Source organism: Triturus cristatus, chromosome 9, assembly GCF_964204655.1.
Source record: "Triturus cristatus chromosome 9, aTriCri1.1, whole genome shotgun sequence".
NCBI classification, from domain to species: Eukaryota; Metazoa; Chordata; class Amphibia; order Caudata; family Salamandridae; genus Triturus; species Triturus cristatus.
The window spans coordinates 15795452-15815264 of record NC_140592.1 but is presented as its reverse complement, the minus strand read 5'-3'; the positions used below and the strand labels follow the sequence as shown (position 1 = coordinate 15815264).

At 45.8% G+C, this 19813-nt stretch overlaps 1 protein-coding gene across 3 annotated transcripts in view; it reads left to right on the top strand.

Moving 5' to 3' along the window:
* Nucleotides 1-6735, top strand: part of PDZRN3 (PDZ domain containing ring finger 3) — a 592520-nt gene extending 585785 nt beyond the window's left edge. For all 3 annotated transcript variants that reach the window (XM_085624239.1, XM_085624238.1, XM_085624240.1), the window contains 2 exons: nucleotides 3834-3950; nucleotides 4223-6735. In XM_085624239.1, coding sequence (XP_085480365.1) covers nucleotides 3834-3950; nucleotides 4223-5749 — 1644 coding nt within the window. In that variant the 3' untranslated portion in view covers nucleotides 5750-6735. The remainder of the gene's footprint in view (nucleotides 1-3833; nucleotides 3951-4222) is intronic.
* The last annotated feature ends 13078 nt before the right edge of the window (nucleotides 6736-19813 follow it).

Below are 19813 nucleotides of genomic sequence, written 5' to 3'. Positions count from 1 at the left end.
ACACAGCTCATACTCCATGCACAACTCATGCTCTCCAACTCTACTCATATTTGACACAGCTCATACTCTCTGCACAGCTCATGCTCTCCCATTCTGCTCATATTCCATACAGCTCATATCCCCTGCACAGCTCATGCTTCGCCGCTATGCGCATATATGATGCAGCTCAAGCTCCCCGCACAGCTCATGCTGTCCCGCTCTGCTAATATTTTACACAGCTCATACTCTCTGCACGGCTCATGCTCTCCCACTCTGCTCATATTCCACACAGCTCATATCCCCTGCACAGCTCATGCTTAGCCGCTCTGCGCATATATGATACAGCTCATTCTCCCATCACAGCTCATGCTGTCCCGCTCTTCTCATATTTTACACAGCTCATACTCTCTGCACAGCTCATGCTCTCCCATTCTGCTCATATTCCACACAGCTCATATCCCCTGCACAGCTCATGCTTAGCCGCTCTGCGCATATATGATACAGCTCATTCTCCCCGCACAGCTCATGCTGTCCCGCTCTTCTCATATTTTACACAGCTCATACTCTTTGCACGGCTCATGCTCTCTCACTCTGCTCATATTCCACACAGCTCATATCCCCTGCACAGCTCATGCTCTCCCACTCTGCTCGTATTTGACACAGCTCATACTCTCTGCACAGCACATGCTCTCCCTCTCTGCTCATATTGGACACAGCTCATATTCCCTGCATGGCTCATGCTCTTTCACTCTTTTCATATTTGACACAGCTCATACTCTCTGCAAAGCTCATGCTCTCCAATTCTGCTCATATTTGACACAGCTCAAACTCCCTGCACAGCTCATGCTCTCCCACTCTGCTCATATTGGACACAGCTCATATTCCCTGCATGGCTCATGCTCTTTCACTCTTTTCATATTTGACACAGCTCATACTCTATGCAAAGCTCATGCTCTCCAATTCTGCTCATATTTGACACAGCTCAAACTCCCTGCACAGCTCATGCTCATCCACTCTTCTCATATTTGACACAGCTCATACTCTCTGCACAGCTCATTCTCTCCCACTCTGCTCCTGTTTGACACAGCTCATACTCTCTGCACAGCTCATTCTCTCCCACTCTGCTCCTGTTTGACACAGCTCCTACTCTCTGCACAGCTCATGCTCACCCACTCTGCTCATATTTTACAAGGCTCAAACTCCCTGCACAGCTCAAGGTCTCCCACTCTGCTCATACTTGACACAGCTCATACTTTCTGCGCAGCTCATGCTCCCCCATACAGATGTCCTGTATTGGGGGGCTCATTCTCTCCCTTACAGCTCATGTTCTTCAAGAGCTCCATGTTGAGACATGGGAGGCAAAGGAATTCTCCCTCGTAAAAGCCTCTTCTCACTAAGCCCTTCCTCCGAGTGTGACTCGCCATTCACGCTTCACTAGAACCAGTCCTGCTCTGCTGTGAGAAATGGAAATAAATACGTTTGAATCAGACGTAAGAACGAGAGAAGCCATCACCAAAAGTTGGGATGAGAGATTTCGGTTCACTCAGCCCCACTGGGCATAACTTAGGTCACTACTCCCTCCTATCCTCAGCAACTTTTATATCATCCTCTCACATATCCCCAGCAGCTTTTATATTGTCCTCTCACCTATCCCCAGCAGCTTTTAGATCGTCCTCCCACCTGTCCTCAGCAGCTTTTATATCACCCTCTCACCTATCCTCAGCATCTTTTAGATCTTACTCCCACATATGCACAGCAGCATTTAGATCTTACTCCCACCTATCCTCAGCAGCTTTTAGATCATACTCCCACCTAGCCTCAGCAGCTTTTAGATCATACTCCCACCTATCCTCAGCAGCTTTTAGATCATACTCCCACCTAGCCTCAGCATTTTTTAGATCTTATTCCCACGTATGCACAGCAACTTTTAGATCTTACTCCCACCTATCCTCAGCAGCTTTTAGATCATACTCCCACCTATCCTCAGCATCTTTAAGATCTTACTCAAACCTTTGCTCAGCTGCTTTTAGATCATACACCCACCTATCCTCAGCAGCTTTTAGATCATACTCCCACCTATCCTCAGCAGTGTTTAGATCAAACTCCCATCCATCTATCCTCAGCAGCTTTTAAAACATATTCTCACCTACCTATTCTCAGTAGCTATTAGATCATACTCCCATCTATCCTCAGCATCTTTTAGATCTTACTCAAACCTATGCTCAGCTGCTTTTAGATCATACCCCATCTATCCTCAGCAGCTTTTAGATCATACTCCCACCTATTCTCAGCAGCTTTTAGATCATGCTCCCACCTATCCTCAACAGTTTAATATCATCCTCTCACCTATCCTCAGCAGCTTTTATATCATCCTCTCACCTATCCTCAGCAGCATTTTTAGATCATACTCCCACCTATCCTCAGCAGTGTTTAGATCAAACTCCCATCCATCTATCCTGAGCAGCTTTTAAAACATTTTCCCACCTACCTATTCTCAGCAGCTTTTAGATCATACTCCCATCTACCCTCAGCATCTTTTAGATCTCACTCAACCTATGCTCAGCTGCTTTTAGATCATACTCCCATCTATCCTCAGCAGCTTTTAGATCATACTCCCACCTATCCTCAGCAGGTTTTATATCATACTCCTACCTATCGTCAGCATCTTTAAGATCTTGCTCACGCCTATGCTCATCTGCTTTTAGATCATAGTCCCATCTATACTCAGCAGCTTTTAGAACATATTCCCACCTATCTTCAGCAGCTTTTAGATCATACTCCCACCTATCTTCAGCAGCTTTTAGATCATTCTCCTACCTATCCTCAGCAGCTTTTAGATGAAACATCCCCTAAATGTACTGCTCCCCTTAAAAATGAAAATTCATAAACACATCCGCTCCATGATACCAACTCTGTTCTAAACTGACCAACATTAATAAATTAATTAACATGACCGGTTGCCTGAAAACCACCTGGCCAACACTGACACATGACTGGTTACGCCGATTCTTTCAACACAGGTGCGATCGGTTTCATCCAGGCATATCCCCTGTGCGGGTGTCTCTTAATCTGAATGTCAGAGAATGAATTTCTTAAAATAGAAGCATGAGAACAGCTGTCGCTTAGAGCTTGTCTTGTTTTTAAGTTTACATCAGAGCCCGAGTCCCTAGATAGTATGATAGAATTTGTGTACTAATCCTTGACGTGGTGCTGTCCTTATGCTCTGATCTTTCAAGCATGATTCAAGAAAGAAAACTCCAGTTTACACATAAATCAGCGTCAGCTCTTCCACTGTCACTCGGTGTAAAGTTCCCTACTACAGGACACGATCACTAGATTGCAGAAAATCCAACACGCCCCCATCAGACTTGCAGATAATTTAATGGCATGTTATGTATCAGTCTTGCAGGTGTGTCTTCCACTGGCTTCCAATGAGCACACACATAAATAACTGTCATCACCACACCACCACCATTTATATGGCAACACTACTCACCTGGGTCTCTGGGAGCTTGGCAGTTCACAGCTCTGGCAGAAAGTCAGGCGAGTAGGTCTACTGACACAATCAAATAATGAAGTAGCTGTATAATCTCAGCACACCCCCACTGTGACATATTCCAACATGCAGATTACTAAAGTTTAATAAAAGAAGTTAAGTATGCAAATCATCTGTAACCACATCTGAATGCTACAATCATGACCACTCCAAACACAATGCAAGATTAAGACTTCCAGGCATGCACCTGTTATTATAATGACCATGGGAGATGGGTATCTTTGGCTTTGTGTTGATCACAGAAATGTTGTCCTTTTCGTCATATTGAATCCTCTTCATTTAATTCTGTCTTTGATAGCTCGATGAGGGATGGATGGATGATGACAGAAATGATTTTCTCGATGAATTACACATGGATATGCTGGAGGAACAACATCACCAAGCCATGCAGTATACTGCTAGTATGCTCCAGCAGGTAATGGAAAGCTGGTATTTTGTGTTGCAGACATTATTTGTCTCTGTTTTTAAACAAAATTCCGATCATAAAGTGAGTTAACTGTCAATGGATTTAAGAAAGGAAAGTATAAATGGGCATCTTTATGAATATCTGATTAAGTCATTGAAATAAGACCAATGGGGGTGGGTTTAAAATGGGATACTATTCTGTAAATATTTTACTGACACTGTCTTGAAAAAAACTACAATGCCACATGTATTCACACCATTCAACACATTTTCTCTGTTTAGAAAAAACTCGAAGAAGATGGAGTCACTACAGACACAGCCACCATCTTGTCAAACCAGCATGAAAAGGACAGTGGCGTGGGACGCACGGACGAGAGTACCCGGAATGATGAGAGCTCAGAGCAGGAGAACGTAGCAGATGATCAGAATGTTTCCTTGGACACCCTTGAAAGTCAGAAGAAGCTCATGTACAGCCAGGACACTCTTGGAAGTGGCGACATGCAGTTTAGCAATGAGTCCTTCATCTCAGCGGACTATACGGATGCAGATTTTCTCGGCATACCAGATGACGAGTGTGAGAGATTTCGGGAGCTGCTGGAACTCAAGTGCCAAGTCAAGTGCGCCACCCAAGGCAGTCTATATAGCCAAAGCAATGCAATGGACATCAGTAAAAATGACCAAGAAAGTGTGGACAGGGAGCTGGAAATGTTGAACGAAGAGTTGCAAAGCATAGAGATGGAGTGTCTAAATATCGTGAGGGCGCATAAGATGCAGCAGCTGAAGGATCAGTACAGGGATTCCTGGATGCTCCACAACAGTGGATTTAGAAACTACAACACAAGCATTGACGCTCGTAGGCATGAACTTTCTGACATTACCGAGCTCCCTGAGAAATCGGACAAGGATAGCTCCAGTGCCTACAATACTGGGGAAAGCTGTCGGAGCACACCCCTGACTCTGGAACTTTCCCCGGACAACTCGCTGCGCAGAACTATGGAGGGCATCAACTGCCAAAGCACACAGGGGGCAACAGGCAGTGTGGTACCCTTCAGCATTTCCCAGAAGAGTTTGCTACCCGTTGTCAGGAGTCGCGAGTCGAGCCCTGCCCGAGCCCACCCCTCGGTCAGGGAGAGCGAACAGGGCAAAGAACGGGTGAGTGGAGAGGCTGGCAAGAGTCCGGCTCAAAAGCTGTCTGGTCACTCCTCGCCGTACAAACATGCCCACATCCCTGCCCATGCCCAGCACTATCAGAGCTACATGCAGCTCATCCAGCAGAAGTCAGCGGTGGAGTACGCGCAGAGCCAGATGAGCCTGGTCAGCATGTGCAAAGACCTGGCCGCCTCGAGCCAGGCGGAGGCTCGAATGGATTGGAAGGTCAAGGTGAGGAGCGATGGCACACGCTACATCACCAAAAGACCAGTGCGGGACCGCCTGCTGAGGGAGCGAGCCATCAAGATTAAAGAAGAGCGCAGCGGCATGACGACCGATGATGATGCCATCAGCGAGCTCAAGATGGGGCGCTACTGGAGCAAGGAAGAGCGGAAGCAGCACGCGCGCAAGGCCTCCGAGCAGAAGCGGAGGCGGGAGTTCATGATGCAGAGTAGGCTAGACTGTCTCAAGGAGCAGCAGAGCTCGGATGAGAGGAAGGAGGTGAACATTATCGACCTCAGCCACAAAAAAATGATGAAGAAGCGAAACAAAAAGATATTCGACAACTGGATGACGATCCAGGAACTGCTAACCCATGGCGCCAAGTCCCCGGATGGCACCAGAGTGTACAATTCCCTCCTATCTGTAACTACTGTGTAAGATCAACATTGAGTAAGTCAAGTGCCCAGGTCCGCCTTATTCTAATAACTCATCTGCACAGTGATTTTGCACGTGTGTGCATCCGCAACACATCTTACGCCTTCAACTGACTTCGCGAGTGGTTCTTGACAAACATGATTCTTCAGAGCTCTGACCAGGTGTAAATACCGCTAACTTAGAGGTGGACTTCCTGCCTCGTTAAAAGTGGCAAGTCCTGTACATAAGTCATAAATGACATCCCCTGGGTCAGAGCCAGTACCTTGATCAGAACACACCATTGGGTGGCGCGCCTCTGAGAGCAAGGCCGCCCAGCATCGTTTTTGAAGGCAATTTTAGTAAGCAATGCTTTTTGAGAAATCTCGATTGTACTTTTTTTAATTTTTGCATACAGCTTTTGAATATCAGGAAACTTCTTAATCATAGCTACAAAAGCAATTTGCTTTAACTATATTCATAGAAAAAAACAACTTTTGCAACAAAAAGACACAAAACACAAACATACCTGCCAATGTAAAAGTATTTTTTATTAAACTACATTTTGTAGGATTGTACTGCTGTTGTGTACCTTGTATATTGTACCCTACTATTTATCCGTATTTACAAGAGTGCAGGTTTTCAGCCTGGGTAGTCAATCCTCCTGCAATGTAAAGTTTTATCAATCGAACAGCCTTAGACCTATCGTCAATCCATCCATAATGAGTGTTTAAGATTTTTTTAGAAACACATTTTTCTTTAAACTCTAAGATTTTTAAGCCAAATATTCTACCGCATTTAAAGTTTGCGACACCGCCACCCGCTACATGGAAATTGCATGTACAGCTGATTGTTTTTAAGAAATATAATTTTACCAGTTCACATTAATAGTTGTTTTCTTTATTTGTTTGAACGCTCTGGATTAAAAAGGCAATTTCATGCAATCCCAACTAGCCACAGACAGTAATGGAAAGCAAGACGGAAGCTACAATAAATTATTGTTTTGTATCTGAGACATGTTTTAAATTGCCTTTTTTACGTCATCTTCATAAATACACCATGCTCATTTCGTTGCTCTGCCCTCTCTCAGACACCACATCTCGCCTTTAATTCGTCGTTCTTCGTGGTCCATAGTAAAGACGGCTGAAGCGGCCGAAACACATGAAGTCCGTTCTCTTTCGCTGAACAACATCCGGGTTCACGTCTATCGCACGAATCAAGCTCAAGACACCAACATCATTCTTAGCCTTCAATTTACATTTTCTTCACACTTACAGAGTGTTTTAAAATATTTGATTTTCAATTTTGCTATTTTATTTACGAGTACTTTACTTATCTGCTAATATTGTATAATTGTATACACAGTCACGGACCCTCTGAGTAGGTGTCGCAGACCCCCCATGTTTCACAGACCCCAGGTTAAGAAACACTGCCCTTGAGCGCTCTCATCCCTGCTGACGAGGAGGTGAAACAATGTTGTGCTTCTCTGGCAAAAAAGACTTTGAGAAAATCTCTTCATGAGCCCTGTTTGGAGAACATTCCTTTCTGTGCACGGACCCATTGGGTAGGTGGCCTATTGTAATGGATGACGTCAACAGACACAGGCCTTCACACACATAGGATTGAATCCCACGTTTTGTACACAAAGCAACAAAAGTTATTCTAGTTTCTAAAATACATGGAATTTTACAAATAATTTGGATTTCATTAAAAGAAAGTGAGGATGCATTGAGTCAATAAAAAAGGTGATGGTAGTGTGTCTTCTATGTCTACTCTATCATGTGAAGGAAGGGAGCAGGAAGAGAGTTCAGGGGTGAGAAGGTGTGCAGGAAAAGCAGCTTATATTTGGATGTATGACGTTACAACGCATGCTGTGACAACGCATGCTGTTACAACAAAAGTTTTACAACGCGAGTGCATTGACAACGCAGGACATTACAACGCAAGTCTTTACATCGACTTACACTAGATGGCGTGCTAACATTAAAAAAGTGTAATTTACTATCCCAACTCCAGTCCACGTAACAGTAGGGAAGGTGTTGGGATAGTAAACTACACTATTTTTAATGTTAGCACGCCATCTAGTGCAAGTCGATGTAAAGACTTGCGTTGTAATGTCCTGCGTTGTCAATGCACTCGCGTTGTAACAGTTTTGTTGTAATGGTAGTGCGTTGTAAAAGTTGCATTGTAAAGGTTGTTCCCCCTTATATTTGATTGGTGATTTGGTAAGATCTTCTAAATAAGTAATTACATTTGAAACAAGCATTTGCAATGCAATGGGTCTCACATTTACAAGAGTTTGAGCTATTGGGGCATTGTAAATGACAATGCCTTCTATTTATGTGTTGTTTTTAAAACAGATAAATAAAAGGCGTTATCATTTACAATGCCAATAGCTTAAACTCTCACAAATGCGAGACCTATTGCATTGCGAATGCGTTTGTGTTATAAATTGTTTTTTAAAAAGAGTTTGGAGAGAGGGAGTACTACCTGCAACAGCAGGCACGACAAAGCTATTTGAGAAAATAGTGCTTGGAGGTTGTAAATAAAGGCTACCGAGTAACAACACACATAACAGGGGGTATCGCCATGGGAGGTTACAAAATGAGACAAGGCAGGACTACGGAGCGACTACTGAGCCTATTGATTAATGAAGAGCCACAGTTAAAGTGGACAATAACACAAGCCAATGAAAAATGTGGGTGGAGAGTGGGCGGAGCTTCAAGTCCCTACCTGAATACAGCGCATGCGCTGCCCATGCTCGACCTAAACATAGAGGAGTGTGGATATGGAAGGGTTTAAGAGAAAGAAGACAATTGGAAAGAAGAGACTTGGGTAGAGCCCTCACCTCCAAAGATGAAGTAAGGTGACAGCGTTCATCGGGATGCTCGCGAGGTTGGCATTGTCAGATCGGACATGTCACAAGCTGATTTCTTTTTAATGCCTTTTTTCTGTGAAACATACAATCTGTTAAAGATCCTTTGCATGTAATTGTAATTGTAATTGTAACTGGGTTTTGTATCGCGCCAACTCACCGACAGGTCTCAAAGCGCTACTGACCGAGTACAACACCAAAGATGAAATAAGAATATAGAGGTGTCTAATCTGGTGACCGACTATTGGATGGGAATGCGTCTTTAAAGAGTAAAGTTTTCAAGGACTTCCTAAAATGGAGAAGATTGGGTTCTCTGCGAAGTGCCTCCGGTAGCTTATTCCAGATGGTAGGAGCCCGAACTGAAAAAGATCTGCCTCCTTTAGTTATTAACTTAAAGCGTGGACAGGATAGCAAGAAAGATCCGGACGATCGCAGGGCGCGCTTAGGTTCATATATTTCGAGCCTTTCTCTTATGTAGGCTGGCGCCTGTCCGTGAATTGCTTTGTGGCAGATACACATACTCTTAAATTCGACTCTCTGCACCACAGGCAGCCAATGTAGCTTGTGGAGCAGAGGGGAGGCATGAGTCCTCCTCGGCATTCCAAAAATCAGACGTGCTGCGTCATTCAGGATGGTCTGAAGACGATTGATGGAGTTCTTTGGAAGGCCGAGGTACAACGCATTGCCATAGTCTATTCTAGACACTATTGTGGCTGAGACAATGGTTCGCAGCATATTCCTCGAGAGCAAGGGGGCGAGTTTACGTAGTTGCCTGATCAGATTGGTGCAGGAACCAACTACAGCGGATACTTGGTTGGCCATCGAGAGTTCCTGATCGATTTTCATCCCAAGACTCTTGACACTAGGGCATGGTTTTGGAGTAGGTCCTAGTTCTTGTGGCCAAAACAAATCGTTCCAGGGGGAAGTAGAGGTTGTAATTACGAGGACTTCCGTTTTGTCTGGATTGATTTTCAGCAAATTGGACGACATCCAGTTCACTGTAAATCGTAGTATGTCATGGGCCATTGACTGAGCCGATGGTGTATTTTCGATACTCAGCAACAGCTGAGTATCGTCGGCGTAGTTAAAAACTTTACAATTCATGTTTGCCAGGGACTCTATCAAAGGTTGTAAATAAAGATTGAATAGGAGCGGAGAATGCGCTGATCCCTGCGGGACTCCACAGGCTAACATGCTCACATCTGAGACCTGGTCTGCCAACTGGATCTTCTGCGTCCTTCCTGTTAAGAAGGCTGTTAACCATTTGAGGGCTTGCTCTCCTATCCCAAACCTAGCCAGTCTGTCCAGGAGCAGTGCATGGCTGACAGTATCAAACGCCGCTGAGAGGTCTAATAGTATCAGGGCGCTTGGCTTCTTACTGTCAGCCATGCATCTTAGCTCGTCCAGTACCGACAGCATTACTAGTTCTGTGCTATGGTGGGCACGAAAACCAGCTTGCCGCTCCTGGAGAAGATGGTGAGATTCCAGGAGGGATGACAGAGATTTTAGTACGTGCTGTTCTAGTACCTTTGACAGAAATGGCAGCTGGGAGATTGGCCTGTAGTTCTTCAGGCTAGTTGGATCAGCTCCAGGCTTTTTTATCAAGGGTCTGACGCGTGCCTCTGTGAAGGTAGATGGTAGCGATCCAGTGGCTAGTGAGGTGTTTAAAAGGCATGCATTATGTATTCAATACTCCTGTGCACACTTAGTGAAGAAAGTTCACAGAAGTCTCGCGCCTGAAGGAATTCACAGAATGTTTGCAAAGAGGTAGATGCATGGGATGGACGCCAATGTAGATTCAGTTTTGCTGCCTGGAACGGGAACCTGTGAATGTTGGGGACAATGTCACAGGATCAACTATGAAATCTGAAGATTGTGTTTTGGGCAGTTTAAGGGGCAGAAAGACCAGCCTACCAGAAAGAGACCTATGACCCAGTAGAGTTTTGTGGCACCAAGTCAATGAACCTAATGTCTTGAGCGGATCTTGTGATGAAAGGAACAACGTGTGAAGTTCTGATGGTGTTGTCACATTACCGCGTCTCCGAGTCCCACTCTTCCAAGAGTCCTTTCATCAGAGTCAGCTGTCTACCGAGAGGAACAGAGTGCACCTGCACTGGACCTTCCGAACAAGACCTCAACGTGTCCACTGTGTAGACGCCTCCTTTGGTTTAACCCACCGTGGGCCAGTCGATTCTCAGTAAATGATGTTGGAAGCTCATCTAATGGTGTAGATTCTCTTGTCTCTCTCCTCTATGTGTGTGGAGAAGGATTCGATCCGGGGCCTTCGCCTCACTCCGAGCAAGTGATTGCTTGCTCATGCCTGAACAATCACATGCCTGTAGTGTGTAGAAGCTGACACTATGTGCTAGAGGCCTGATGAAAGTTGTTGGGTAGTCATGGACCCAGAGCGTAGAGAATCCAGAAGCCCTGAACCAAGGAGTCTGTCATGGACTGTTCTGGAAGGTGTGAGAAGGACTTAGGTAAAATGCACAAAATCATAAGCTACTCTTTAAAGTAAGCATCTCATATACCCCCTACCTGTAGAATTTCACTTTCAATGCTCACATTCATTCACTCATGCCAAAACAAGTAGAGGGTACCTCATGCGCCCTTACAGGGGCCAATGCTCGCCCCCCTGATCATTGCCCGCTGAATGTCATCAACAGCTCTTCTCTCCACAAGCATACCTGCGTCACAGCTAGGAGTCTTTCTCTTCCACTTACTCATGGAACTTATATCCTTAATGCATACACAGCGTCGGTGGTGCCCCTTACACTAAACCCTAAACCATGAGGTCCGGCTTGTGTATCATCGGTGCAGTTATCACCCAGGCTCCAGCTTTTGTCCTGTTAATGCCCAACAGCTAATGCATTTATGAACTTCTTCTGTTTCCACCACAACTTGAAACCAACAATAAATGTCAAACAGCCCTGATGATGTAGAGGTTGACTTATGTCAACAGGAGGGGGAGGAAGAGGTGACTGGTTGAAGGGATGGAGGAAGGGTAGGACAGTGTTGTGGAAGAAGAGGTTATGACGTCTTGTGAGGAGAGAAATAAAGGAAGGGGTGGAAAGAAAGATGTGGGGGGAGGGGTCAGATTAAAGTGTTCTGGAAGAACAGAGCCTTCTCTGTGAAGGAAGTGGATGAGGTAAGGATTGTGGGGTGAAGTCTAAAGGGTGAAATCATCTGATGAGAAGGATGCAGAAGGAAGGTGAAATGACGCAGAAGATGAAGCAGGACTTGGATGTGGTGGAGCTAATGGATAGTGGTGAGAGGGTTTGAGGGAAACAGGAGTCGAGAGAGCTCTAGGGTGAGCGATGATGAAGGAAAAGTCTTATGGAATGAATCATTTGAGGAAAAGCAAGAGTTGAGGGAAGGGAATTCAGAGGAGGACTGTGTAGTTAATGATCAGGGAGAGAGCGTTTACAACGCTGTCAGTACCACGCGTGTTAATAACAACGCGGACATTACATCGTCCGTGTTGTTAGCACGCATGGCATTACATTGCAAGTCGTTTCAATGACTTGCGCTAGATGGTGCGCAGCATCAGGGAATGTGTTGGATTCTAAATCCAACACATTCCCTGCTGTTGCGCTAACTGGAGTAGGAATAGTAATTTATACTATTCCTAAGTCTAGTGCAAGTCGTAGAAACGACTTGCGATGTAATGCCATGCATGGTAACAACGCGGACAATGTAACGTCCGCGTTGTAACCTATCGCGTGGTACTTGCCCGCGTGTAACGTCATATATTCGAATGATGAAGAAGAACAGAAAATGTGATGAATTACTAGAAGGAAAGGGGCAGGGCGGGGAAGAGGATGAGAGTGGACTTAGAGCTGAGGATGGTGGAGAATGAAGTAAGATGGAAAGTCTGACTACTAGGAAATGAAGAGCATGGTGTATCAGAAGCTGATGATTACAAGTAGCAGATCCCAAGAGAAAATCCATATCAGAGAATACTTGGTTGAAATCTAAGATCTGCAAACACTCTTTCCAAATAGTACAAATATCTGCTAGTTCAATACTACCAATGTCTGCGTGTTAAATACAAGCAGTGTATACTAATTAAATACTACTGATGTCTGCTAGTTAAATTCAACCAACGTTTACTAGTTAAATATTGCCAATGCCTGCTACATAAATACTACAAACGTTTACTAATTAAATGCTACCAATGTCTGCTATTCAAATGCAACCAATATCTGCTAGTTAAATACTACCAATGTATACAAGTTAAATACTACCAATGGCTTCTAGTTAAAAACTGCCAATATCTGCAAGATAAACACTACCAGCATCTGCTACTACCAATGTTTACAAGATAAATACAAAAAATACCTACTGGTTAAATACTACCAATGCCTGCTAGGTAAATACAAGCAGTGTCTACAAATTAAATATTACTAATGTCTCCTAGTTAAATACTACCAATGTTTACTAGTTAAATATTGTCAATGCCTGCTAGTTAAATACTTTCATCGTCTACCAGTTAAATAGCACCAATGTCTGCTGGTTAAATGCTACCAATATCTGCTAGTTAAATACTACCAATGTATACAAGTTAAATACTGCCAATGGCTTTTAGTTAAAAACTTCCAATGTCTGCTAGTTAAATACTACCAATGTCTGCTAGGTAAATCGTAACAATGTCTGCTAGTAAAATACCACCAATGTCTACTAGTTAAATACTACCAATGTCTGATAGATAGATAAATACTAGAAACATTTACTAGTTAGATACTACCAAAGTATGCTAGGTAAATACTACGAATGTCTGCTAGTCAAATACTACCAACATCTACAAGTTAAATACTATAGATATCTGCTCGTTAAATACTACCAGAGCTTACTAGATAAATACTATGAATTCCTACTGGGTAAATACTATCAATGTCTTCTAGGTAAATACTACCAATGTCTACTAGTTAAATATTGCCAATGCCTGCTAGTTAAATACTTCCAACGTCTACCAGTTGAATACTACCAGTGTCTGCTGGTTAAATGCTACCAATATCTGCCAGTTAAATACTACCAATGTATACAAGTTAAATACTGCCAATGGCTTCTAGTTAAAAACTTCAAATGTCTCCAAGATTAACACTAACAGTGTCTGCTAATTAAATACTACCAATGTTTCCAAGATAAATACTACAAATACCTATTGGTTGAACACTACCAATGTCTGCTGGGTAAATGCTACCAATATCTGCTAGTAAAATTCCACCAATGTCTAATAGTTAAATACTACCAATGTCTTCTAGTTAAATGCTACCAGTGTCTGGTAGCTAAATACTGTAAACATTTACTTGTTAAATACTACCAAACTCTGCTAGGTAAATACTACTAATGTCTGCTAGACAAATACTACAAAGATCTACAAGTTAAATACTATAGATATCTGCTAGTTAAATACTACCAAAGCTTACTAGATAAATACTATGAATACCTACTGGGTAAGTACTACCAATGTCTGCTAGTTAAATACTACCATTTATTAGATAATACTACCAATATCGGGTATTTAAGTACTACCATTGTCTACTAGTTACACTACACTGTGTACTAGATACATTTTACCAATGTCTTCTAGTTATATACCACAAATGTCACGTAGGTAAATACTACCAATATCTACAAGTTAAATATTACCAATGCCTACTAGATAAATATTACCAATGTCCGGAAATTAAATACTACCATTGTCTACTAGTTAAATGCTACCAACGTCTTCTAGTTAAATACCACCAATGTCTGATAGTTAAATACTACCAATGTCTACTAGTTAAATACTACCAGTTTCTTCTAGATAAATACTGCCATAAAATACTGCTTAAATACTACCAATGTCTACTGCTTAAATACTATCAATGGCTGCTAGTTAATTTCTATCAATGTCTGCTTGTTAAATACCACCAATGTCTACCAGGTAAATACTACCACAGTCCACTAGTTAAATAGTAGAGCTGTCTGCTAGTTAATAGCTACCAAGGCTGCTACCAATGTCTGCTAGCTAAAAACTACCAACGTCTACAGTAATACCACAAGTGTTTACTAAATAAATACTACCAATGTCTTCTATATAAATACTGCCAATGTCTAATAGATAAATAATTGCAAAATCTACTAGATATGTACTACCAGTGTCTGTTAGTTAATTATTACCAATGTCTGCTAGTTCGAAGCGCATTGATTTCAAATTCCACTGGTAAGTTGGCCAGAGCTGATAACTTTGACTGCAGGAGAATTGTTTAGTTTGAATGAATGAATGAATATTAAATGTATAAAGCGCTAACTTAGCCCAAGGGCGTCAAGGCGCTACAGTGGGACTGGGGCACAGACATACAATGACATGCTCAGCCTGAAGTCTGTATGAAAAGCCAGGCCTTCAAGGCCTTATGAAAGAGAGAGTGAGACACCTGACCAGAAAGATCTGCCGAGAGGGAGTTCAACTGCTTAGCAACGACGGTGGAGAAGGTCCTTCCTCCCCATCTAGCCTTTTTCGACCGCGGTACTATCGGTTGATTCTTATTTGCCAATCTCAGCTGTCTAGTAGGAACATAGCGCTGAAATAGCGCTTTGGTGGCCTCACGGCCTAGGCCACAGTAGACATTATGCGTCAGGCAAAGGGTTTTAAAGAGAATTCTACGGTCCAGAGGAAGCCAGTGCAGCGTGAAAGAGAAGCCGAGACTGCGTGGTATTTCGGGAGATCACCAGCCTGGCTGCGGCATTCTGCGCCAGCTGCAAACGTCGCACCAGACCTTTGTTAATGCCCGAATAGAGGGCATTACAATAGTCAAGTCTGAACATTACAAGAGCAATAACAGCCTGTTTTTTGGAGGCAAACGAAAGGAACTGGGACATTTTTCTGAGGATCCTAATTATACCGAAACAGGTGGACACTGTCCTACTAATCTGCAAGTTCAGAGACAGAGCATTGCCCACTATGACCCCTAGATCTTTCTCATGGGATACAGAGCGTGGACAATGCCCAGCGTGTCAGGCCACCAATCATGGGACCAGATGTCCGGTTGGTTACCAAATATCGAGACCTCGGTCTTTTCTCCATTTCATTTCAGAGAGTTTCCCCCATCCAGGATGAGACTGCCTGCATGCTATTTTTGAAATTAGCGGCGGATTCCCTAATACTGTGAGTGATGGACACCATTATTTGTATGTCGTCAGCATATGACAACACCTCCAGCCCAAAGGACAAACTGTATGTTTTGGGGGGAATTGTTCCAATGGGGGCATGGTGGGGGCGAACTACTTCCTTCAAGGAAGCTGGGTACCCGGATGCATTCTTTGCAGCGTTCTTTGCTGGCCAGTTTTTCACCCAGCTTTGCATGTGTCCGTTTACTTTTGTAGCTTGGTGTTCAATATTCAAATTCAAGCTTCTTGTTATTGTAATGGGGTTTGTTAGAGCTTTAAGAAACTGTGCCTGTTTCATGCGTCTGTGTTTGTTTAAGTTAATGTTTGTGCTTTAACCTATTCAGTGATGTCTCTACCCATCATGCCATGACCCACGAGGTCACTGCATGTGACATATATGATGTTAAACGGCATGTTATCACTTCTGGGAAGTTATCAGGGTAAAGCTTGTCATGACATTTCCTGTGACGTCCTCTATCATGCGATGTATTTTGTTCCAGCCACGCTTGCAGACCAAGGGGGCGTATTTACAAACCCCCTGTGCCTCCGCCAGTTCCATCAAGACATTTTCTTTATCCCATGAACGCTCCAAAAGATGCGACCCTTCTCCTGGTCCGGCTCTCGCCAGGTTTCTGCCCCATGTCCCCGGTGGGGTGGGCTCTCGCCAGGTTTCTGCCCCATGTCCCCGGTGGGGTGGGCTCTCGCCAGGTTTCTGCCCCATGTCCCCGGTGGGGTGGGCTCTCGCCAGGTTTCTGCCCCATGTCCCGGTGGGGTGGACTGTTAGTCTATGGACCAGCAGCAGTTCTCTGCTGTGGACAGACATTTCATCCGGCCACAGTTGGTGGCCGTCGTCAAGATATCCTCACCAGTCACTTTGGGTGTTTAAATCAAGTTGAAGAAAAGTGGTACAAACGTGTCAGGGCTCATTCATTGGTAGAATACCCGGGAGTGACACTCCCAAAACATGCCATACTGTGGTAACATATATGGCATTTGTATACCACACAATCTGCCATTGATATGAAAAGTGCAGGGATTCAGAAGTCCTGGGACAGGTCTCCAAGCGGTTCCAAGGCGTCCATCTCCGATCAGACTCTGCTTCCGCTTGTAAAGGTGAACAGTGACCACGCCTCATAATTCACAAGGCGGGGTTCACATAAAATAATCTATTTCATGAAATAAAACGGTTTGAAAAATAAAGTAATTTCGAGATTCTTATAGTTAATGTGAAAATCCCATTTATCTGAAAACTCAAATTAGACAATGACAGTTTTACTCGCTGGTCGAGTGTCCCAAATTATTTTATGTTTTAGACAAATAAAAATGTTGGAAGTTCAGAACATGTACCCGACTCAGAGTAAAGCACTTATCTTTATGAGTGCCTGTAAGTTACTACTGCTTCACGTGTCCAAGGTGAGGAAGCACTCAGTGCCTTTCATAGCGCCCAGAAGCCTTCTCATCTAGCATCTACTGGTCTGACAAGTTTCACTTCAGCTTCAAAGGTCAGTCCTACAAGAAAGGTGTCTGTAAGCGGTCCTCTGTGCTACCCCCCCCCCCCCACTGCCCCCACCCCCACAAGCTTGTGTGGCAGTCTTTTCCACACCTCCAGGACAGAGCAGCAGTGGAGACCACACCTCCAGGACAGCGCAGCACTGGTGACCACACCTCCAGGACAGCGCAGCACTGGTGACCACACCTCCAGGACAGCGCAGCAGTGGTGACCACACCTCCAGGACAGTGCAGCAGTGGTGACCACACCTCCAGGACGGTGCAGCACTGGTGACAACACCTCCAGGACGGTGCAGCAATAGTGACCACATCTCCAGAACAGCGCAGCACTGGTGACCACACCTCCAGGACAGCGCAGCACTGGTGACCACACCTCCAGGACAGCGCAGCACTGGTGACCACACCTCCAGGACCGTGCAGCAGTGGTGACCACACCTCCAGGACAGTGCAGCATTGGTGACCACACCTCCAGGACAGCGCAGCACTGGTGACCACACCTCCAGGACAGCGCAGCACTGGTGACCACACCTCCAGGACAGTGCAGCACTGGTGACCACACCTCCAGGAAAGTGCAGCACTGGTGACCACACATCCAGAACAGTGCTAAAGTGGTGACCACACCTCCAGGACGGCATAACACTGGTGGCCACACCTCCAGGACAGTGCAGCTCTGGTGACCACACCTCCAGGATGGTGCAGCACTTGTGACCACACCTCCAGGACAGTGTAGCACTGGTGACTACACCTCCAGGATGGTGCAGCACTTGTGACCACACCCCCAGGACAGTGTAGCACTGGTGACTACACCTCCAGGATGGTGCAGCACTTGTGACCACACCTCCAGGACAGTGCAGCACTGGTGCCCACACCTCCATGATGGTGCAGCACTAGTGACAACACCTCCAGGCCAGTGCAGCAGTAGTGACCACACCTCCAGGACAGTGCAGCAGTGGTGACCACACCTCCATGACAGTTCAGCAGTGGTGACCACACCTCCAGGACGGTGCAGCACTGGTGACCACACCTCCAGGACAGTGCAGCACTGGTGACCACACCTCCAGGACAGCGCAGCACTGGTGACCACACCTCCAGGACAGTGCGGCAGTGGTGAGCACACCTCCAGGACAGTACAGCAGTGGTGACCACACTTCCAGGACAGTGCAGCACTGGTGACCACAGCTCCAGGACAGTCCAGCACTGGTGACCACACATCCAGGACAGTGCAGCACTGGTGTCCCTACATCCAGAACAGTGCAGCAATAGTGACGGTGTAGCACTGGCGACCACACCTCCAGAATGGTGCAGCACTGGTGACCACACCTCCAGGACGGTGCAGCACTGGTGACCACACCTCCAGGACGGGGGCAGCAGTGGTGACCACACCTCCGGGACACTACAGCAGTGGTGACCACACCTCCAGGACAGTGAGAAGTGGTGACCACACCTCCAGGACAGTGCAGCAGTGGTGACCACACCTCCAGGACGGTGCAGCACTGGTGACCACACCTCCAGGACAGTGCAGCACTGGTGACCACACCTCCAGGACAGTGCAGCACTGGTGACAACACCTCCGGGACAGTGCAGCACTGGCGACCACACCTCTAGGACGGTGTAGCACTGGCGACCACACCTCCAGAATGGTGCAGCACTGGTGACCCTACATCCAGGACAGTGAAGCACTGGTGACCACACCTCCAGGACGGTGCAGCAGTGGTGACCACACCTCCGGGACACTGCAGCAGTGGTGACCACACCTCCAGGACGGTGCAGCACTGGTGAACACACCTCCAGAACAGTGCAGCACTGGTGACCACACCTCCAGGACAGTGCAGCACTGGTGTCCCTACATCCAGGACAGTGAAGCACTGGTGACCACACCTCCAGGACGGTGCAGCAGTGGTGACCACACCTCCGGGACACTGCAGCAGTGGTGACCACACCTCCAGGACGGTGCAGCACTGGTGAACACACCTCCAGAACAGTGCAGCACTGGTGACCACACCTCCAGGACAGTGCAGCACTGGTGACCACACATACAGAACAGTGCTAAACTGGTGACCACACCTCCAGGACGGCGTAGCACTGGTGACCACACCTCCAGGACAGTGCAGCTCTGGTGACCACACCTCCAGGATGGTGCAGCACTTGTGACCACACCTCCAGGACAGTGTAGCACTGGTGACTACACCTCCAGGATGGTGCAGCACTGGTGACCACACCTCCAGGACCATGCAGCAGTGGTGACCACACCTCTAGGACAGTGCAGCAGTGGTGACCACACCTCCAGGACGGTGCAGCACTGGTGACAACACCTTCAGGACGGTGCAGCAATAGTGACCACACCTCCAGAACAGCGCAGCACTGGTGACCACACCTCCAGGACAGCGCAGCACTGGTGACCACACCTCCAGGACAGCGCAGCACTGGTGACCACACCTCCAGGACCGGGCAGCAGTGGTGACCACACCTCCAGGACAGTGCAGCACTGGTGACCACACCTCCAGGACAGCGCAGCACTGGTGACCACACCTCCAGGACAGTGCAGCACTGGTGAC